This window comes from Motacilla alba, chromosome 5 (assembly GCF_015832195.1).
Source record: "Motacilla alba alba isolate MOTALB_02 chromosome 5, Motacilla_alba_V1.0_pri, whole genome shotgun sequence".
Classification (NCBI taxonomy): Eukaryota; Metazoa; Chordata; class Aves; order Passeriformes; family Motacillidae; genus Motacilla; species Motacilla alba.
The window spans coordinates 15,324,599-15,347,444 of NC_052020.1; the positions used below are offsets into that span (position 1 = coordinate 15,324,599).

A 22,846-nucleotide genomic window follows, 5' to 3' on the forward strand; every position below is an offset into this window, starting at 1 on the left:
GGAGGTGTATCTGGATACTCCTGAGCCCCATACAAATGCAGACAGCCTCATCATCCAAAGACCACCACATGTACCCCAAAATGCACATAAAAGGACAAACCCCAGACACTTAAATACTAAAGCTGTTTTTCTCTCTTGCATAATGAGTGCATGTGACACTGTGTACCCCACAGTCTCTTGGCCAGTGCCTATGGATGAAATTCCCATCATATGAAGAAAACTGATAGGATTGATTGTCTTGCAGCACACTTGTGCAGTGCCACCCTACTCTGCAGACTATGCACGTGTGGCAGAGGGCTGCCAGCTACAAGAAGGGTTTTGAGCAGGGGTGAAGTTCTCTGCTCTGCCCTTTGCAATAATCTCATTGTTGGCTCTCTGCTGTTGGCTCTGTTTTTTATGGTAGAGTGCAAAGATCTGAATCCTGTACTACTCTTAAGTTGTCTATGGTGGTTTCTGTCTCTGCAAGGTGTTGTCTGTTTCTATCCAACCCTGGAGAGCACCGGTATGCCTAAGTCATGGGGTAACTACTTGCATGTCCATACCTCTCCAGATGATGGAGAGGGAACATTTCTGATGGCACCTGGCTCTAGGGCTGGGCTCCTTTCAGCATGACTGGTGGCAGAGCTGGGACAAAGGCACCAGCAGCAAAATGAACTCCAAATCTAGTGCAATGAGCCTGGAAAATGTAAGACTACTCCTAGCTCTGAAGATAAGGCTTCATCATTTTGTGCCTTTACAATACGGAAACATGAGGCAGCTATACCTGTGTCAAATGTGACAATGTGATCTCAACATAATCCCCACTGTGTGACATTTTCTAACAGCTTTTGCTGGAGGCTTACAGTCTCAGAGACAAATCCATCCAAAACATAGCATTTTGTCGAGCCTAATTTGTGGCACCTTCTGATCCTTCAGACTATGCATTACTGCGTATCTTGACCCACACCCAGCAAAATACTAAGTGCCACACCAGTTAGCTCAGATTTCTGAGAAACATCAGTGTAAAATCCTCCCAACAGCGAGAATGTGATTCTAACCATTCACAGCAGCTATGTCTTAATGTCTCCTCTAAACATGCTTAGTACCAATCCTCCTTTCATTTCCTCCATGTGGCATATTCTGTTATTTGGAAGAGAGAACCACATTACAGCCACTGCAGTCCTGGAATGTTGAAATTTGGAAAAACTACAAACTTCATTTGTGGCCCAAAATAAGGTATTACCTTCTAATAACCCTTAACAAGCCACCAACCCTCTTTGAACTAAATACAGATTATTGTTACGACTGTTGTTATTATTATTATTTTTATGCTGGCAAGTTTTGATGAAGTGAAAAGGCAACAAGAACATACAAGTCAAAGCATCCACGAGAAGTGTTCTCCAGTTTCTACCATTTCCCATCAGCTCTAACAGCAGATGTCCAGAAACTCCCCTTGAATTTGCTTGAAAAGTTGATAAAGAGAGTCCCTGGAATTGCTTTCGCTTTGCAGTGCCAATCCACATGTTTCTCACACACACTTCCACCAACGCTTGAGGTTTCATATCCTCACTGATCCCATCTGCAGTCGACCACCCTCCCAGCAGCAAGCGTGACTGCAGCAGGTCCATGCTCTCTTTTGCTTCAACGAGACAGGAGCAAACATCTTTTTTGCTCCCACCCATTCTGCCAGCAGCAACCTTTCTTTTTCCTTGGAGGAAGCGGCTGAGTTGTGAAAGAGCTGCAGTGGTGTGACAGCCTTGAGAAACCAGAAGTCTATCAGAGGAGGGGGGATGCTGGTGGCCAGCGATAACCGCCCATGGTGCATTGATAACTCAGGCAGTTGGCTGTGCTTGCCCTCCACCCGCCAAAAACAGAACGTGGGAAAACCATCCCCTCTCGGAGTGGGGATGGGAAAGGCAACAGCTCACCTCGGTTCTGCAGAGATCCCCCCCAAACCTGCCTGCTCACCATGACACAGAGGCTGGTCACCAGCAGCTGGCACTTGGTGGTCCTCATCCCGCACCTCAGTTCCATGGCAGCCTGTCCCCAGAGAGAGCTGGCAGTTGGTCCCTCCAGCTCTTGATAAAGCCTGGGTTTCCACCAGAGGGAGGCATGGCCACTGTGGGGCCTCTCAGGAAGTGGAGTCCCCACCACGTGCCGATGCACCTCCTCCTGCCTGATTATTGAATCCTCTTTAGGGCAGTCACCTTCTGCACAGGCTCTCTCTCTGTCAGCTGCTGTCAGCTCCCACACAGCCAGCTGGGGAAGACAGAAAGGCATACAGAAAAACAACCTTCCATGGAGTTTGGAGCAAAGCTCCTTTAAAAAATAATTAAACTGATTAGTCAAGAGTCAGTGTCAAAATATCCCAATTTTGACTTTCACTGGGATACAGTTTTGCTTAATGAACATTGTCTGTAACATTTTTTCATAATATATATAAATAATATTTTGTTAAAACATCTAGGAAACACTAATTAAAAAAAAAAAACAGAAAACAAACTATTGTTTAAAAAAGAGATTAACCCCCCCCAAACAGATCTGTGTAAGAGTCTTCTCTCCCCATGTAAAAGCACCACATGGCAATAACCTTTGGCTGAGCCTCTATTAGAACTTGCATTTGCAGGTAAGGGAAAAAACCACATTTGGTAGTATTTTATTCAGGAAAATGGTTATATAGACATATAACCCCCTGCTCAGGAGACCGTCACTGTCCCTGGACATTTTAACTCTTCCTTTACCCTCTCCTAGCAGCAAAGAGTCCATGGACATGTGGCTGCAGAAGACTCAGGTGATTTCTTCAAAACCAGCTGTCTCCTGAATGCATATTTCTTAAAAGTAAATTGCAAAGAAGTCTCAAGAAGGATCTGGCCAAAATGAGCCTGAATGACTGAGTGCCTTAATTATCCTTACTTTTGGAACCAGACTGGTGGAGGACAGGTGAATAATTGCACTCTGATCAGGTGGCAAACAAAGGGACTAAAAAAGTAAAAGCATCCCACAACAGTAACTGCAGTAACAGGAAGATGACAAAGGAGGAGGAGGAGAGGAGTGAAAAAAGGAAGGAAGATGCATTTTGTAAAGCAAAGAGAAGAGAAAGCGAGTTGCACAAAGCCATGAGCACGGGAAAAAGCATGTTATGATTTTTCTGACTACATCTCTAGCTTTCTTGCAAGCTTTCCTGCAGATCATCTTGGTTGCAGCCTTCCCAGACAGCAGTGAGAGCTGCCACAGCCAGTGCCAAAACCAGGTATCCCCAAGGCTCATGGGTCCATGCCCTGATGCCCAGGAGGAGACACTGAGGTACCCATGTGCAGACAGAGACATTCCACCTCTGGTCACCAGCTGGAGACCACCTGAGGAAAACCAATGAATAGACAGCAGGGCAGGAGGGCATTGGGGAGAGGACAACAGGCTGGTGAGGCAGCTAATGCCAAGCCACCAACATTTAGGAGCTGGACCCCTGGGAACAGACCAGGTGGGGAAAATGCCTTATAAGACACTGTCAGAGTTAGAACTGCATCAGAATTCAGAACTGTGGGCACTCATCCCCTCTTCTGCGACTAGAGGACAGACGGGGATGTTGTCACGTGCATTTTCAAGGGAAAGGATCTCTGGTACAAAAATAACAGAGCTGGTCCACCGGTGGAGTTACAGATTAAATCTGGAAGGGCTGCAAAAAAAATATGAGCACAGCTCTGTGTGTAACACCAAGCCACGTCAGCCAAGCCACGAGCGACAGTCACCGTGTCACCTGCCCTGAGCACACGCAGAGCCTGTTTCCCAGCAGCGGACAGGGGAAAAAAAAAAACCATGGAGCCCGTCTCCGTTTCCCCCTGGATCCCGCTTCCTTCCCCCGGCCACCGCAGAGACCTGTGCGAAGCCAAGTCTCACACTAGAGGTCCCCACAGGCCAGCAGAACCCTTTCCCGAAGGGCGAGATAATCGACGTGGGCTTTCTGAAGGGCATTTCCCTCCCCAGTTCCATAGAAGTCTCCTCAGCTCCTGCAGAAGCCTCGCACCTCACATCATGTCCACCTGAGAGGTCCCAAAATCGTCATCTACACGCCTTGCAAGGGCTGCTAGTTTTCCCACAAAAGATGTCCTGCCTCCTTTTGTCTCCAGCCATAAAAACAAGTACTTTCACTGACTCACAGAGCTCTGAGAGCAGGTTTGTACCTTCAAACACCTGTGTTTAAACAGCTCCTTCCTCTGTTTTGGTTGAAAATTACTATTCCTGAGTACTTGACCATGTCTTCTGATGCTTCTCCCACCAGTGCTTGGTGCCTGCCTTTGTGCCCACCTTCCACTAACTGCTCTGCCTGCTGGGCTCAGGAGTGGAGGGATTTTCTGCTGTTCCTTTTTCCTCTCTCTTACCCTCTATCCCATACAGGTATGCCTTGAAAGTTTACTGTTGGGGGCACAGCATATGTGGATTTCTAACATCACAAAAATAACAAGAGCAAAAGGAGTTGCTGCCTCACATTCACAAAAGCCAAAAGGAAAATCACTCCCTCACCCAAAAGAAAGCAGGAGCATCAGTAGAGCTGAGATACTAAGATGCTGGGCTTTGATTAAGGAAGGCACATTTAGCACATGGAATGACACTGCTGAAGGGAGAACAGGGGACTCTGTGTGCTCATCCTACCTGTGTCCATCAACAAGGCAAGCTGTGCAACAGTTTACTTTCTATGGGATTGAAACTTCCTCTGGCTGCCCTGCTGTTGGCACACACCTGCCTCAGCAGGCACACACCTCTGCCCACAGAGGTGAGAAGCAGGGTGTCCCCTCAACCTCATCCCAGTGGGAAGAGGGGCAGGGCTGGTGGCATGCCAGAGAACCACCCTCACAGCCAGCAGGCAGGCTGGATGGCAGCATGGCTTTTCCAGCAAGACTCGACCTCCTGCCCACCCTGGCAGGTTTCATCGATCGATTCCCTTTGCAGGAGCCCAACTTATCACTCCCAAAAGCGGTGCAAAAACCACCAGTGACCACAGCTCCTGCCTGTGGCTTCCTACCTTATCTCTGGTTATCAGCTGGAGCATGGAAAGATGATAGTGAGTCTGAAAATACCCCAGGGAGCACAGGTGCTCTTTTTCTAGCCTTGTAGCAGCTTGCAGATTTCTGTTACAAGAAACCTCATCCCCACCTGCATGGGTCTCAGAGGGATGTGCCATCTCATCCAGACGGGAAGGGTTGATTTTTAAAAGGGGAACAAAGCCAGATCATATTTTTTTCAAAGCTATAAACCCCCAACCCTCTTCTGAGCTGGAGGGAGTGATGCCCACTCTGTCAGAGAGATGTTCCGAAAGAGCTGGGGGATTCGATGTGTTAATACTGCATGGGGTGAACTTGGGACACTAAACAGAAATGGAGAAGAGGCTGAATTCATACTGATGCTTTCTTGTCATCCACTTTCCTGGCTCTCACTCCAGCAGCGCAGCACCAGTGACGGAACAGCAGCACCCCAGCCTTGGCTGCTTGAACTCTGTCAATGCAGCAGGGAAGAGAAACTTCCCCCTTGGCTTTGGGGCACAGTTACTCACGCTCCCGAGAAAGGATGGGCTGGAAGCAAGAAGGAGGATGTCACCCAGGAGCCAAAACTACACCCATCATCCAGGCAGGACACACCTGTGCAGGTCTCTGCTGCCCCTCAGAAGCCTCCTCCTCTTCCAGCCCACAGCACCATTGGGGAAATTACCTCTCCTCCACAGCAGAAAGCAGCTCCAAATGTGTCAGATTTACAAGAGTCAGTGGCTCAGCCCATTCGGTCCCTCAGCTACTGCCCTTAACACGGCTGGATTCACCCTAAAGCTCGCTCGTAAATAAAACATGTCCATATCAAACCGCACCGCAGCCGCAGGGATGATGGGAGGCAGGCAGAGCTCACAGCCTGCGTCTGCCTTCCCGGGCACATCACAAGGATGCATTGTAAAGGCTGCTTAGCATTCATATAGCACATACACACAATCAAAGCTAAAAATCAACTTTTAAACCCGGGGCCATCTCTTTTCAAGAAAGGAAAGAGAGGAGGAAAGGGGGGGGGGCGGTGCTGGGCTTTGCCAAGCTTCAGATGCACCATACAACTCCACTGTGAATGGAAACAAGGCTGACTGGAGGCTGCATTGGAAGGCATAAAACCAGAGAGAAATCATAATATTTCCAAAGCACTTCTTTACTTATTATTATTTTCAAAGTGTGTCTCAGAAATCCTCTAGTGATTCCCAGGCAATTGGAAATTATTATAGGTGAACAAATAAAATGTCAGAAGAGTTATTAAAAATAGTTCATCAAGCCAGAGAAAGATTACACTGGAAAAGAGCACAAGCTGAAGGCAGGGAGCTCCCTTCAAAGAATAAACTCAAATGAACTTCTTTCTCCACTGAAAGTGAAAGAACCATACTCATAGCTCTAAAGCACAGCGCTCTACTCAAGTTAAATTATTTTTTCTTTTTCTCATGTTATCTAATTGCAAACCATAACTGCCCAGGAGCCAGCTGTGCAGGTGATAGACCTGAAGACACAATGTGAGCCCTGCCCCATGCAGCCCTGATCCTGGCAGAACCAGTGCGAGCACAGCCCAGCCTGGTAAACAGGTTCACCAAGAACAGGGCTGCTTAGCTGCCCATCACCTTTTATTTCTCTCATTCACCCTCTCGAGCTTAATTGCAACTGGACCTCCATTGCATTCCACTGAAGTCCTGAAAGTTTTGGTAAAATACCCGAAAAAGCTCATGTCAGCTGGCTGTAATGCACGGGTGGCACCAGGACTGACCCAGCACCCCACCTGCAGCCTTCCTGCTGACACACGTGCCGAGCCAGGGGCAGCGCTTTGCTCTCACCTTTGGCAGGTGCAAGAACTAACATGTAGTGTAGAGGCCCCTTTCCCTTCTCCCTGAGCATCGTTTGGCCGCCTTGCAGCACACTGGCTGAAGCCACATGGAGCTGAAAGGTGTCCACGCCAACCATGCAGTCACCATTTTTGCCTTACCTGCTCCAGGAGAGAAGAATTTCTTCTCCCCAGTCTCTGGGGATGGGTAGCTCATTGCTGGATGCTCTTTCTCCCCAGATTATGATCAGGAAGTTGATTGTGAACACAGACAGTGTTTAATGATGTCTTGTTCTACTGGATCCTTACATAGTCATTAACTTTATAAAGAGATTTCAAAGGAGATTGCATTTGTCTGAGCACAAGATGTACCTACCCACCTGCCTTCCTGCAGACTGTTGGGAAGCCAGCTGCACTGCTAGGAAAGCATAAGCACTTGCTGTGTGTTGTGCTCAGGCCCAGACCCGATGGCCACATCTGGCTGGAAACATCAGCAGCCCTGAGGCCAATTTGGACAAGTCAAGCTCATCCCTGAGCTGAGTGTAGAATCTCTGTGGCTGGAGGCTGCGTGCTCTCCCTTGAGACTGGGTTTACTGGTGTCTGTTACTAATGAAAAAAATTCCCTGTAGCTATTTTTGTATGATAAAAATCCAGTTATTACTCTTGAGTGTGGCACTTCGATACAGAAGGCTTTTTCTTGAAAAGTTTCAAGGGCAGCAGCTTCCCCTTTCCTGTGTGAAAGGTTTTCAGCAGAAATTAGAGACGAGGTAATAAAAGAACATCAGTATTACTCCACTGAAATACTGCTCCTACTGACTCAGCTACATCTGACAGCGAGCGCAAGGGAAGCCCCTTGCTCCAGCCAGGGCAGTTTTGCAGATGCTGGAGACAAGTGCATGACATGGCCTGAGCTGAGCAAGCAACCTGTGCGCTCCCAGCAAGGCACAAGCAGCTCCCCTGCGCTGCTGGGAATCCACCAGGAAAAACACTCCTGCCTGCCCTGCATGCCATGAGCGCTCCTCTCGGGTCAAGCCCTTCTGAGAAGCTGTAGGACTGCTCATTGCTTTGCCCCCAAGTCTAGAGCACGGCCAAGAATGTCTCAGGAGCTGCTGAATTTGGGTGCTAAGGCTCCTGTGTGCTTGATTACCAGAAAATCAAAGTGCTCACAGGATCCTTACTGTCAGGAATTTCTGCTTGGCTGCCTGTGACACTGCAGTGGAGCTCGTGCCTCCAAGCCACTGCCATTGCGACCAACCCCCAGGGAAAATATTTCTCTTTCAACATAATGGAGCCTTGCTGCTCCCCAAATACCCCACACAGGTACAAAAGAAGCCCCCTCTGTGTCATATCAAGGAATCATGGATAGCTCTTTGAACTATCATTTTTGGCTTAGATACACCTGAGCACCAGCAGCAAAGTGGTTCGGGACAGCCAGGGGAATACAGATCCTTTGATAACCAAATCGTGCTGCAGAGCCTTGCTGGCACCTGTCCATGTGATGACACATCCCCACCACCAAGCTGGTCTCAAAGACACCAGCTCGGAGCATTTTCCTGACATTAGGTTATGTTCGTTCCCAAAAAGTGAAGCCCTGTAACTGAACTGCCTCACACAGGTGGATTTTTTTTTTTTAAAGGCTGGGTGGGAGCAAAGCCTTGAGGACATCACATCCTGAAGCTGTGCTGAAGCTGAGAGTGGACACAGCCCTAGGGCAGTGGGTTCATGTAGCTCCCCCTCCATCCATCTTGTTTATTTAGCAAAACACCATGCAAGTTATTTCTTCCCACAAGTTCCCAGCACTCCAAGGGGAAGCTCCTTTGTCCTCCCAGCTATCAGAATGCACCTTACCCTGCTGCTCTGCCCACCAGAGCTGGAAGAAAGGCTCGCTTGATGGAGAGCCAAGGAGGATTGCTTGGTATGGCAGAGGGAAGCCGGGCTGCAACCCCCGAGCTACAAAAGCTCTGCATTTTCCTTCTTGCCTCTATGCCTTTATCCTTGAAATTCCCATTGAAGCCCAAAAAGCCGGTCTGTGGAGAACGGCGTTGGTAAGAGGACCCACGCCATTACTACAAATCTTTGTTACTCTATTTTTGGTGGATGTACCAAGGCAGAGCCCCGGTGTGTCCCGTCTCTCTGTCAGGCAAGCACCGACCGGCGGCCGGGTGCGGGCACTCTCCACCCTTCAGGGAAAGCCCCGGGAGCAGCGGCGCTGCCGGGCCACCGCCTTCCGCGCACCGGCACCCGCGGGCTACCCGCTCTGGGGAGGGGGCGGGCTGGTGGCACCCCTGAAGGGACAGGACCCGGGGCCTCCACCTCACCTCGGGCAGCGGGGACTGCCGGCTGCGCCTGAGCGCCCGCCGTGAGGTGCGGGGCAGGCGGGGCGAGAGTGCGGCCCCACCCCGAGTGATATTAAACACTGAATTAAAATGAAATGCTAAAACCTGCCAGGGCAGGGGCGGTGATTTGAGGAGAGGGTAGCAGCAGGGCCGCGGATGGCGGGGTATGTATGTGTGTGTGTGTGTGGGGGGTGTTTCTGTGTGTGTGAGGGGAGGGGGGGGCGGCTGCCAGGCTGCCGGAGGCGCCACGCGCCGGGCGCGCGCGGGGGCGGGTGCGCGCGCGGGGGAGGGCGCGGGCGGGGGCGCGGCGGCGGCGGGCGCGCGTGGCGCGGCGTGCGCGGCGCGTGCGGCCGGCGGGGGCCCGCGAGCGGCGGCGGCGGCGCGTTGATAAGGGGCCGGCCGGCAGCGGGACTCGCCGCAGAGGCGCGGAGCGGCGGCGGGAGAGCACGGGCATGGGGGTGAACTGCCCCGCGCTGCCCACCCCCGCCTCCTTTGTCTCGCTTTAAATTTAGTTTAGAATTATTTTTTTTTTTAAGTTTTAAAGTTTTGGTTGTTGGTTTGTTTTTTGTTGTTTTGTTGGCTTTTTTTTTTTTTTCCGGCCGCCGCCACCGTGGCCGCCCGGCGATGAACGGCGGGGCTCTGCCGCCGCTGCCCCCCGCCGCGCCCCGCGGCCGCCGGCGGCCCGCCTCCCCCGAGCTGCTGCGCTGCAAGCGCCGCCTGGCCTTCGCCGCCCTGCCGGGCACCGGGGCGGCGGCGGCGGCCGCCGTGGCCCGTCGGAACGAGCGGGAGCGCAACCGCGTGCGGCTCGTCAACCTGGGCTTCGCCGCCCTCCGCCAGCACGTCCCCCACGGCGCCGCCAGCAAGAAGATGAGCAAGGTGGAGACCCTCCGCTCCGCCGTCGAGTACATCCGCGCCCTGCAGCGGCTCCTCGACGAGCACGACGCCGCCGCCTCTTTCTCCGACGGCCGCGGGCGGGTGGCCGTCGGGGAAGTTGGCGGCGGCGGCGGCTACTCCTCCGCTTCTCCCTCCTTCGCCTCCTCCGCGCCCGGCTCGCCGTGCTCCTCCGAGGAGAGCGGCTACGACGCGGCGCTCAGCCCCGAGGAGCGGGAGCTGCTGGACTTCACCAGCTGGCTGGGGAGCTACTGACACGGCGGGAGGTGAGGGGCAGCGGAGGGGACGGGGCACCGCTTCCTCCCCCGGCGCTCGGGGGAGCGGGGCACGAACCCACCGGGGCTCTCCTCGCGTCTCTCCGCAGCCGCGCTCAGCCCGCAGCACATCGGCACCCGCGGTCTCGGCGGCGGCAGCGTCCCCCGAAAGTACTGACCTCTACCCCAGCGTGGCCCCGCTGGCTGCTCTTCTCGCCGGGTTCAGCCGTCGTCTTCTGGTTGTGGAAAGTGCAATGGAGTAGTTGACTGCGGGGTCCCGCTCCTTGCGCGGGGACACCGGCTCCGCTTGCCTGCCGGGAGCTGCCGACCCACGGAGAGGATGCCCGAGCGAAGCTGCTTTCCCCCCGCCGCTGCTGTCTGGTGTTGCTTTGGAGGGGTGGAAAAGGGAAAAAAAAAAAAAAAAAGACATTAGAAACACTTGATGCTTCCTTGTTTCTGGAGGGGGAGGGAATTTTTTATCATGTCAGATTCTATTTTATATGTAACTTGAACTGCCTATAGGGACACTGGTGTATGAAGACTTATTTTTGTACAACAAACCTTAGAGAAAAGGGATGACATGGTTGTGTTTTTAGCAGGTCCTATCCACTTGTTCTTGAACACTACCAGCTGGAATGTTTTGGGAACATAACACGTTATAGATGCAAAGGTGTTTGTTTGGTTTTTTTTTTAATTATTCTCTCCAAACACTTTGGTAAAAGACTGTAAACTTATGTTGTGTTTTAACGTGGTGTCTGAGTTTGCCTGGTGTGAAGGTCCACCTCTCTGAAAACTGAAGTTTTTTAAAAAAATGTATTGAAGGCATTTTTGTATGCACTTGCTAGGATTTCTTATGTTGTACATATGCAGTTTTTAAGAGAGTATCATATTTTATGTAAATTGACTTTATAAATAAAAATCTATTTATAAATGGCTTCAGGGCTGTCAGATATGTGTATTTGCCAGAATTTCCCAAGGTGACTTAACTGTGGCCTGAAGGGGTGGGAGAGGGAAGAAAGGAGCAGTACAGCAGAGAGGCAGTTCTCCCTGGACCGGGTTTCATGTGCAGAAGGGAATAAGGAGCAGCATAACATAATCTCCAGGCTTACTTTTTTCCCCCCATTCAAGTTTTATAAATTGAGCGCTTGGAGCAGGTCCTGCTGGGAAGATGTGTGGGGAGCTGCAGATGTGTGTAGGAGACAAGGCAGGTTCGGTGCTGTTAACCCCTGTCCTGAACACGCAGAAAGTGCAGCTGCAGGAGGCTGTGTTGCCCCTGCCTGGGATGATGGGAGACTCACAGGAAGGTAAAGAGGAAGTGGGTAGCTGAAGTTTGTTTGTCCTGGCAGCAGCTCCCAGGAGCTAGGTTGGGGTGCCTTTGTTCAGGGAAGCAGCACCTCTGAGAACAGTGTTGTCCTTTAAAAGACCACCCATAACCACAGTGTCCCACCTTGTCCTACTCTAACTTGAGCTCCGTGTTCAGAGTCTTTATCTAAAGGCAATAAGCAAATGTGAATCGCTCCTTGGAAACTATAGACAGACTCATAAGCTCTGTCCATTACTTTTGGGCTCATGCTGAAGACCTGCTTCAGGGGAGGTGAGCCAGAGGTAAAAACTGTGTGGCTAAGAATGCTGTGAAATAAAACACAGGGCTGATGGCATGAAAAACTATGGCAGAGACTATTAATTCCCTTAAAAAGCTCTAGTGAATGTTAGGAGTTGAATGGAGCAAAATGGGCTGGCCTGAAGAATATGCTGAATGAACATAAAGCAGAAATGGTTATTAAAATTGACCTACTTTACAGGGACCCTGTGTGTAATCTCTGTTGCCTTATTACTGTGAAGGTAAAATTTTTCAGGAGTGTCACTCAGCAATTCCAGATTCAGTAATTGCAGTGGATGCTCCATAATCCAGATCTGTAAGAGTATTCCACATACATGATTCCATTGGAAGAAGAAACAAAAACCTCCAAAACAAGCCATGGGAAAATGAAGCCTCTAAGAACAAGCAGCATCTGGGAGCCTGCAATCAAAAGCAATAGTTACTGTGCTTCAAGTTCATTCCCTAATAAAAGTTGCTCTAATAAACTGTCCCTTTGAAAGAGACGGAGAATTCAAGAACTTAATAAATGTCTTGCAAAGGTTTTATACCCTTTGTGGCTGTTCAGCAGTACCCCAGGTAGGAGCAAGAGCTGTGAGCTGACCTGGGCTGTGCTCAGCAGCAGCAAGGAGGGCTGGTGGAATGGGGGAGTAATGTGGTACCTTTCCCCAGAGAGACTTTAAGGGCTTCATCCTCACAGATGGCCTCCAAAAAATTAGCCAAACATTAACTTGTAGCCACATTTCTCTTCACAGAGAAAAAGCAAGGCACAACTTCCCAAGAATATTTCTGAGATTCACATTCTCTGAACCTCAGAGAAAGGAAAAGCAATTCTTATCTCATTTGCTGTGGCTGTGTTTGTGCAAAAGCAGAGTGCAATATGGAGATTGTTTACCCAAAGTGATGGTGTTTTGTTTCCTTGGCCTATCAGGGCCAAGCGTGCGTGTGTGTCGGGACTGCTGGCTGACAGTCACGACATGCTGTGCAGTGGAGTGCAGTTGAGTGCCTGGCAGATTCAGTTTAGATGTAATGTAATAGAGTGTAATATAATATAGGATAATATAGTGTAATAAAGTAATTAATTAGCCGTCTGATAAGAGGAGTCCTCCTCATCATTCCTCCCAGACATCAGGGGCAAAAATATCCACAATATAAACTCATATAGACTCCCACATATTTATTCTCAGCTTAAACCAACATCATGTCATCTTTTCCAAGCAGTTTAGAAATTGGGACTGCTGCGTTGGTCTGCACAAGTGTCCCATTATTGCAGAATGCATTTGTTTAAAGCACCTTACTACTGCTGGGCAGGGTGTTTGTTTTCCTTCCTTAGGTGCACTGATCATTTTAGTATTTCCAAAAGCAGTATCTGGCTCTCAGTCAAGTAACTCCCAGCATTGTTACCATGTTCATCTGATCACCCAAGATACCATTGCAGCAACTTTGAAGCAGTATCAACTGCAGCTCTATTGGCAAGAAATCAGATGTAAGCAATTTTCACTTAAGCAATACTAATATTAGGGGGAAAAAGGAGCTTAGTCAGCATCACCACTTAATGCTGTCAGTCAGAACTAGAGGGAAATCAGGAAGGTACAATTTTATTTTAAAAGCCCCACAGTGGTCATGAGTCTTCCAAACAGTTGAGGGGGAAGAAGGTGCAAGAAAAAGGATGTATGTGTGCTTTAGAAACACAGGCTGGACAGAGGGACTCCTCTCCCCAGCCATGGTCATGATGACAAGTCATTAGCAGATTCTCAGATCAACCTGCTGAGGAGAGCTCTGCTACACCAGAGAGAAGGGTACTGAATCATTGTGCCCCCTAAAGGAAGCATTAGGGAGGACGCAAGGTAGGTTCTGTGGCAGTTGCAGTGGGCACCTTCAGCCACTCATCTTCAGCACCACCTGAAGACTGCTTGGACCTCGTTGAGGAGACTTCTGACCCTAAAAATTCACACCTAGAACCCTACTCCATTTAGGCAAAGTACTTGCCAGTTCAAAGATTTGGAGATGAAAGCCCTCTGACCATGAGAGTCAGCTGTCAGCAGCAAGAGTAACAGCAGACCTGTCTCTCAGCCAGGTACTTCCCCTGCTTGGAGGAGCCAGCTACACTTGATGACGGGACCGTCAGTGTCTGGGTTAGCTGCCATCAACCTGGAGCTCCCCTGAAGGATTCCAGAAAGCCTGGGTACCTGCCTAAACTGCTACACGAAACGCTTGTGGCCGGGATGGGGAATGCCTCTGATGAGAACATCATTTCTCTTTAGATGTACAACTAGAAACTCAGTGCCTAAAATGGAAACTCCAGCTCCCAGCAAGACAAAAATCCAGCTCTAAGGTACAGGGCTGCAGGAATTTAGTCAGATTCAGGCAGAAGAAGATATGCTGAGGAATTCTGAGAATTAAGAAAAAAAAGTCTGGGGACTCCACGGGGCATGTAGGGCTTGTCAATGTGCAGATGCAAAGCACACTTCTGTAAACCTCTCACATCTCCATCCACCCATGGGTTCCCATTTTCCCAAGCAGCATTTCACAGGCCACAGACATGGCTAATAAAGCAGAAACAAGTTGCAGGATGGTGTCAAGATTAGCTGCCCCCATCCCCAGGCAGAAAGAACCCTTTCATTTTCAATCATGGTCCCCTCCTCGGCATTTTTTTGTTACTTGGACTGAAGCTTTTCTTGTTACCCAAAGCACTTAAAGCCCAGTACATGGTAAAAATAGTCCCGTGCATTATGGCCTGGTGGTGTTTAAATGATGATGTCCTTCATGGGCAACCTCAGCTTTGGTTCCATGGCTACACTCCTTCCAAATTTCTCCACGTAGTACTGAAAATTATTTTGAAGGAAGGGCCTATGCAGCCTATTTGAAGGCTTGTACACCACAGGAAGACCTAGGAATCAGGCAGGAGGATGCCCTGTAGCATCCCCATGGCAGAATGGCATTGCCGGTCCTCCTTGCAGGGAGAGTGGCTTCAGCAGAGCCCAGCACCACAGAAAAGAGAACATTTGGAGATAAGAGTCTAGGGGAAAAGGGCTCTCTCCTGTTCCTACACCACAAGATATCACCAGTAAATACCTTCTTTGCCACAGATCACCGTGCAGAAAACAGCCCACGATTGGTTTCAATGTAAAACAACTCAATTTACATTAACACCTCATAAAGATCTTGTTAGGGACAGCAGGCAGGGAGGGAGCTCTTGCGAATCAGCCTGTTACGGCCTCCCCTCCCATCCGTGAGGAGCAGCCGCCAAGAAAATACTTGTCCTGCCAGCCTTTGGTCTGAGTACCGAGGCTTTTCGGCTGCCACGGTTTGTGGGCAGACGGCTGTGTGCCGAGACTAGTCCCGAGGTCATTTCACTCTTTTCATGCAGGTCACAGAATAGCTGGCTAACAGCAACAATTTTCAGGCATTCCTTATCTGGATTGGATGCGGGCCAGGAGCCTGGGAGGGTGCACAGCTAGGAGTGAAAGGCAGCCCCTCGCACAGCTGACGGCAGGCAGAGCTGCCCCGGCTTTGCCCGGCTTGGGCATTGGCCAACGAGGGCTCGATTGGCTTCCCAGAAACTGCCACCAACAAAGCATTAGCCAAAGGCACACCTGGGAATAATGGGGCCAGCAACAGGAAAGCGGCACCAGGTGTAATCGCAAGTGAATGTCACACCCTAAGGAGGCTATCGGGCACTATAACAAATGGCTCAGCATTCCGGGGACACGATCAACGCCCAGCTCCTTTGGAGCTTTGTGCACACAGGAACAGAGGAGCTCTGCCAGGTGCTTTCAGAGCAGCTCTGGGACTCGCTGCAGGTCTTCTCAAGCTGGTCCCTGGGGCTTGCTCTTTGGAGAAGTGAGTGGATGCTTCTGAGTCTGAGAACAGGGAGAGGTTTTACACTTACAGATTCTCAGTGTTTTTATTAATTTGAGTACTTTCTTCCACCCATTATTTTCCCATAACAAAGATCTACTCTGAATAATGGTAAAGCTGGTACTAAAAAAAGAGAGAGGTGGCATGGTTAAAGCCCTTCCCAGTAAGACAGGCTGGTTTGCACCTCTGCTATCACCATCTTCAAGAAGGGAAAATTGAAGGGGAGCATCAGCATCCTTAGCTTAGGGGAAGTGTTGCAAAACCATCAGAGACTCGGATTTCTGATGTAAATTAAATTGAGAGTCTCTTCTGTTCTTGAGAGCCTACAATCAGACAAAGATCATTGTTTTAGATCAGGATGACTAAATGCTCATTTTCTGCAGGTCACTGCCTGCCCCCTTACTCCTGCTGTCACCTCTCTTTTGTCCCCAGGCATAACAAAGTGGCAAAACAGCAAATGAAGGGATGCCCACAAGTCCTACCACAGCTGTGCTACAGGTGAGGCAGGAGAGAGATACTCAGAGAAACCCCAGCCAGATGGTAGGCTCCAAAACCAGCATCCACACATGGTGAGCAGGAAAAACCCAAGACTAGACACACATTTGTTATCTGCCAAAGCCATCAGCGTCGTTGTACAAGAAATAAACAGTCATGTAGAGAAACATAGAAATGGAAAGGAGAAGCAAGTGTAGGAAAGTGGTCAGCAGTGGAGAGCATAGGGCATTAAATCAGAGCAAGAAGCACAGAGAAATTATTTCAAGTATTGGTCTGTGACTCCCTTCCCTCCCCTTCCATAAATGCTTTTGTTTATGGGTAGATGTTAATAACAGCAGAAGCATAAACATCAGAAAAGGAGAAACTTGTGGTAAGGCTGCAGGGACCAGGGCAGTGCTTCAGGCTTTGACCGTGAGCATCCACTTTGCTGCTGGAGAAGCCTCAGTTCTCTCCTTTCATCTCCTGGCCTCAGCCCCAGCACTCACAGCCTGCAGTACAACAGTTATCCAGTCACCAGACCCAGTAAATTGTACTTGCTTTTTAAGTTGTTTTGTTTTGCCTTTTTTTTTTTTTTTTTAAGGGAAGAGAAACCAACAAAGAGGCATGATAGCCCCAAGGGGAATTTTCTGTTAAAGTCACTGCCAAAAGAATGACCAATTTGTAAGTGAAATGTTGACACTTTTATAACACAGCAAATATCTTTCCCTTGAATGAAGCGCTTCAAGATTATTTTTTTTTTGGTAGAAAAGATGAATTTTGTCAGGATGTTAAATACTAGTAGGAAGTGTTGCAATACTATAACACATTTTCCCTTTCACTCTGTTTCCCACGTACAATTCCTTCAAGGCTCCACAAAGAAGCCACAGTCACTTTAGCAGAACCATCCACAGGAAAAGCAGAAAAGGTGAAACCCACTAGGTAAATAAAAGCCTAGCTTAGAAGTATTAGTAAATACCATCATCCCCTTACCAGCAGAGTACCTGCAAAGCCCTCTGCACAGGCTGCTGACTCCCATTTTCCTGCTTTCACCATGGGCTTGTTTTTATCAAAGGAAAGCCAGCTGGTGTCAGTGCAAGTAAGTGGTCCCCTCAGTGAAACACCTGCACGTGATTCAGTGCTGAGGGTGCTTCTCTGTCTTCTTTTCCGCTGCCCAGGAGACACCAGAGGAAACTGGGCAATGGAGAGGGTGAGATGTGCTTCCAGCAGCTTGGAGTTTGCAGCACACGCTGTGTTTGGGCCTGATTTGAGTGGAGGCAAGGATGGGGACCAGGTCTGGGTGAAGCAGCACAGCTCTGCACCATCTCCTTGTCTGATTCCCTGACCCCTCTCTCCAGCAGCCCCCAGGAGTGTCCCACAGGCTGCATCCCTGTGTGGACCCAGAGTGCTGCTGAGATAGTTTATACCCTTTGGTCTTTGGTCTTGCTAGAGGACAGGCAGTAAAGGGAGGTGAGAGCAAAGAAGCTTTTGAAGTGGGGAGACCACAAAGCTCATTTAGGATGCATACACCACCAAAAAAACCCCAGCCACCAGACAGTAATAACTTCAAAACAGTGCTGACTGGAGTTGAAAACAGTGATGTACTGGCAGAAAAACGAGCGCCTAAGCCAAGTTCAGACGTGGTGTAAGCTGAATTTGATTGTTTATGATGCTGAAGAGCGCTAATGGTTGCCGGCAGGCAAGTCTCGCTGTTAAAGAGAAACACACAGCTTGTTAAAGGGACCTCTGGGCACTCTTTCAGGCCTAGCAGAAATCATAACCAACCTACTCTGTGCAGTAAAACCTGCTGGAGAAAGCGAGGGCAGTGTCACGTTCCTTGGTGGAATCTGGGGTGTAGGACGCAGGCTGCATTTAGTGTGAACAATGCAGAAATCATGGAAGGAGCAGAAAACTGGAGAGGGTGCAGGGGAAGTGGGACACACACTGGGGCAGGAGGCCACACAGGCTGCCTACAAGATGTCTTCTTCTGCTGTGTTTGGGGTGACAGGATTTGGGACCATTCTTTGTAAAAAAGCAGATGCAGTGAATAAGAAGAGTTTTAGAAGTGAAGCGTTGGTATTAGAAAATGACCCATTCTGGGAGTTGTTGAATGCAATGGTTTCTCATTCCAAAATGTTCAACATTTTATTGAGATTGACAAATTTCTTCATGGTCAAAATGTACAGCAGACTGTTTGCTGAAGAAAAGATTTCACTCTGGGTGACACTTAGTTCAAACTTAGTTTAAAATTTCATTTTGAGGTACCTCTGAATTATAGATACATCAAAGGACAGTGATGACATTTGAGCTACCACAAAAATCTGGGCTCTGCTTCTTCCTTAACAAAGTGATAGCAAGTCAGCATGAGAAAAAGTCAGGTGGCCAGCTGAAAAACTGGTTGAAAAAAGCAGAGGTACGGATGTGAGTGACAGCTTGTCCCCAAACCCCTCCAGCCATGGGGGTAGCCTTGATGTTCAAAATAGGCTCCTAAAACATCTCAGAGGGCAGGATCTGTGTGGCATTAACGGCCCCGAGTGCTCTTTTCCCAAGATTCAGCCCTGCTGTAGGATTTGCAGCACACAGCTTGGGGACCAGAAGACTCTGCTGAGACACAGACATCATGGCTTATGTTTAAGGAGGGGATCTCCCACAGGGTCCTCTCCAAGCCCATTTTTCTCCAGTGCCTTTGGTTGCCCCTCCCCATCTCTACTTAAAATTAACTCTGCATCAGACACCAACCCACTTTGTTTCTCAGTGCTTTCACCGTGGGAGAAAGCTGGAAGTGGGAGGTGGAGCACAGGGAGCAAAGGAAAAAAAAGAAAATGGAAAATATGGAAGAAAGTGAGAGACTGAGAAGGGAGGGGAGGAGCGGGGAGGAAGGGCTTGAAAGGGCTGCTGAGGGACAGGGGCAGGGTGGCCCCCGGCTGCCCCACATTGTGCTTGGCTCTATCCATCTAAATAAAGGGACTATCCTGACTTGTGTCCCAGCTGGGAGAGGTTTTGTTGCCTTTTGGGTTTTGGTGTCGTCCCCTCCCCCTGTTTTGCTCCCCCTCCTCTCTTCCCTCCCCTTCCCTCCCTGCTTTCATCCAGACTGCATCAAAGTGCCCCCGTGTCTCTGACTCCTCGGGTGTTTCCACCCCCTCCCTGGAGGCACAATGTCCCCCTTTGTGGCCACCACCCAGATGACCTTTTCTACCTTCTTATCCCCATTTATCCCTGCTCCCCCGGGCAAATAAACCCTGAGGCGAGGGATGGGTAGAGGCTGGGACGGAGGGAGCTGGCCCTGGGGCAGGTGCTTCCTTTTGCAGCCCCACTAGCCCCAGCGAGGCAGGGGTAACAGCAGGGGAATGAGCGTGAGAGTTATTAGGAACTGGTTTGTGCACCAGGACCCTCAGCCTGCCCAGCATCCCACAGTGAGGTGGAGATGCAGATTTCACCCCAAAAGAGAGTGCATCCCTACTTCCACTTCATTTAAATGCCCATGTCAGCCAGCCCCATAGGAAGGGCAGAGCCAGGCTTGAGTTGGGGTAGCCAAGGGCACTTGCATGTGGACACGTGAGCCTTTGAAGAACAAATGTCCAACTGCAGCCTGCACCGGGGATGTTCACAGGGGAGGAGAAAAAAATTTGCTGGGCTCTGCACAGCATGAGGCTACTCACAGCCCATCCTGTTGTTCCTGGGGGCTGCTCACTTCTCTCCTGGCTTTTCTCCCCCCAGCATGTTTCCCTTCAGTTCCTGCTGGTTTATCCACCTTTAGTAGTCTCTGCTGGCTTTGGCAGAGCTCAGTCACCTGCCAGGGCTCTGGTCCTGCATGGGGCTTCACCTCTGCTGTCTGCCATGTTTTTCCAGTGCCCCCAGCCTGGCACATGTTCCTGAGCAATCATAAATGCACTGTGGCTCAGTACAGTGCTCCAGCCATGAAATCCCAGTGAAAGCCTTTATTCTGCATGTCTGATGCTTTCAGGCCTTGACATTCAAGCAGATGTGCCTGGGCAGAGTTCCGTTCCAGCTGTGCACATTGCAAAGGCAGGTCGAGGATGGACACCCCCTATTCCCCAGGGCAGACAAGGATATCAGAGTGGGCTCAGGTGGCTCTCCCTGGCTGAGCATCTGGCTTGTGTTACTTCACCTTTTACTTCAGCTTTATTCATAAAGGGAAAGCTGAGATCCACACAGTGCCCCAGGTTGTCCCACATGGAGAACTCTCCACCCCAAAGCCCTAGTCTCCATGTGTTTCAGATCCTATTTTGGCTGCCCAAGGTGATACAGTCAGATCCTAAATTAGTCCCTTATAATCTAAATTGAATTTAGACCCAGAAAATCCCCAGCTTTCAGATGTTTCTGGTTACACAATAACTCTGGCTCTTCTTCTCAGAAGAGTGAAATGGCAGGATTTTGAAATTCCTTGTTGGTTCATGTTTGCATATAAATGCTGATTTTATCTTTTCTGTACACAAAGTAAACACCAAGCTGTTTTACAATAATGTTGCCGTTGGAACATGCACTAAGGATGGCAAAACAACTTAGAGATGTTTCCAGACCCAAGGACCATGCCTCCCTTCACACAAAGAAGCCGCCCGCTCCGAGATGCCCGGCACACCCTCATCCCTGTTTATGCAGATCAACAGGCAGGTTTCATTAGGCACTAGTAAGATCCCGAAGGAAAAGTTGGGTGGAGATGACAAAGGATGTGTATTCACCCTGGCTACCTGAGCGCAGGTTCCTGATGGAGCTGAATTTTTCCATAGGTCCCCAAGAGCTGTGGAGCCGGCTGGAAGTGGCCAGAATCACTGCAACTGAGAAATGATGGCTCTTACTTACACTGGGATTTACATCTCTTATAATGCTGGTCAACATTACAGGGACTGTAATTCAGATCAAAATAAATGTTTAAAGTAATATAGCTGTGGATGATTAACTCTCTGAGGGGAAACTCTTATGCTGAGAAATGCTCTTTGTGAAAGAACTAAATGCAGTCATGGCCAGAAGCAGAGAAAGAAGATGTGCTGCTGGGAGGAGATAGCTGTCAGAGAGCAAATTAATTCAGCATAATCCCAGATTTACAGAGCCCTGCTGGAGGATCAGAGGTGGCCATACTTAAAAAAACCGATGTTGTCCACAAGCCTGACAGCCTTAGTTATGCTAAGAATAATGTACAATCAAACAAACCCACATTTTCTGATTAATTCTTCTTATTTGTCATTGGATATTGCAGAAACTCTGTTTCAAAGTCAATAGCCTCTGGTGAAAGAGGCGCTCTTGGGTATAAAGGGAGAGGATAAAAATCCAGCCCAAATACCTCCCTTCAGCCATCTAGGAGTGCGGTGTCTGCTTTAAGTTAGTCATTTGACTACTCATCTGCTTTAGCAGCCCACGAACACAGAGGCATTTTCTGGGAGCAATTCATTCTGCTTGCCCTGGAATGACTGTTTGACATGGGATCAGTCCTGGGTGATGCCAGACCCTCCCAACATCCATAGGTGGGTCTGTGGTGAGGAGATGCGTCAGTGGAAGCCAGCTTTGGTGGTCACAGGTAGAGGAGTTGCCTCTTGCCCTATATACCTGGGTGCTCATGGAGGCTGGAGCACTTCCCCCATCCCAGAAGTCATCTCTGAACAAACACCTATTCGCCCCAAAGTGCACTGAAATCCAGGTTGCTGTAGGTTCCAGTGGCCTTTGTATCACATCCGTACCCTCTGAGACAGTACCAGAAACAGACCCCAGCTCCCTGCTGGTGTTCACCACACCTGATCAGCATGGGACAGACTGAAGAAAGCTCACAGCCTTGTGCACTGGGCGTCGACTCTTCATCTTGGAACGGCATTTAATGCATCCCACAAAATCTGGGTGATATATTTATCGCGTCCTAGCAGTCATACGAGTTTCAAATGTTACACTGCCTTTGACATTGCAAGAGCAAAACTGAAAATGTCTCACCAGCTGTTTAAAGGGAAACAATTAAAAAAGCATACTTGCAGGATATTCTTATTAGGAAGCACACTTTCCTTCTTGTTGCTTTGGAAAAGAAGTTTAGGAGAAGGACTGGTGTGTGTACCTGTTCTCAACGCACTGACTTCTGTATCCAAAGCAAGAAGCAGGAAAAGGTGGGATGAGGAAGACAACAGAGAAATGTCACATTATTTAGTAATATGAGTTGTTCCATAGTGGTTCCATGCAAGAAGCAATTGCAGTGGGACAAACAAATCATCCCAAGCCTCCTGGCACAGCTGCCCAAACCAGGCTCATACATCTGCAGTGCAGAGCACAAGAAGCTTCTGTAATGCTAGAGGTCCCATTGCAGTGTGCCAAGCCTGCTGCCAGTCCCAGCTGTCATTTGCAGCCAGGTAGGTAGCACTGCTGCACATTTCATTACTACAGGCTGACCCTCAGCCTGCCTAGAATTGTGAGCAACAGCTTGGGTCAGTATGAAAGAAAGAGTATATTAAATTGTCAGGAAGGACAGAAAACGCATGTGCCAGTATCTTGTCCCTAAATGGAGTCACTCGCCCACACAAGCTCCTCATCTGACCTCACTTGGGTGGCTTTTACTGCCTTCATTGTTTCTGTAAAAACCTCACAGGCATTTCAGTCCATAAAGAAGATGGAAAATCTATTAACTGCCTTATGGC

The 22,846-nt window shown here is 49.3% G+C and overlaps 2 protein-coding genes across 2 annotated transcripts in view; one reads left to right on the forward strand and one right to left on the reverse strand.

Moving 5' to 3' along the window:
• TSPAN32 (tetraspanin 32) overlaps window positions 1-2,083 on the reverse strand; it is a 31,154-nt gene extending 29,071 nt beyond the window's left edge. The window contains exon 1 of the mRNA XM_038138433.1: window positions 1,948-2,083. Within this exon, the coding sequence (XP_037994361.1) occupies window positions 1,948-2,013 (66 nt within the window). The 5' untranslated portion in view covers window positions 2,014-2,083. The remainder of the gene's footprint in view (window positions 1-1,947) is intronic.
• Window positions 2,084-9,517: 7,434 nt separating this feature from the next.
• Window positions 9,518-11,217, forward strand: ASCL2 (achaete-scute family bHLH transcription factor 2). Its single transcript, XM_038138606.1, has 2 exons — window positions 9,518-10,300; window positions 10,399-11,217. Exon 1 carries the CDS (start codon window positions 9,768-9,770, stop codon window positions 10,287-10,289), a length of 522 nt encoding a protein of 173 aa, XP_037994534.1. The 5' UTR covers window positions 9,518-9,767; the 3' UTR covers window positions 10,290-10,300; window positions 10,399-11,217.
• Window positions 11,218-22,846: the final 11,629 nt, after the last annotated feature.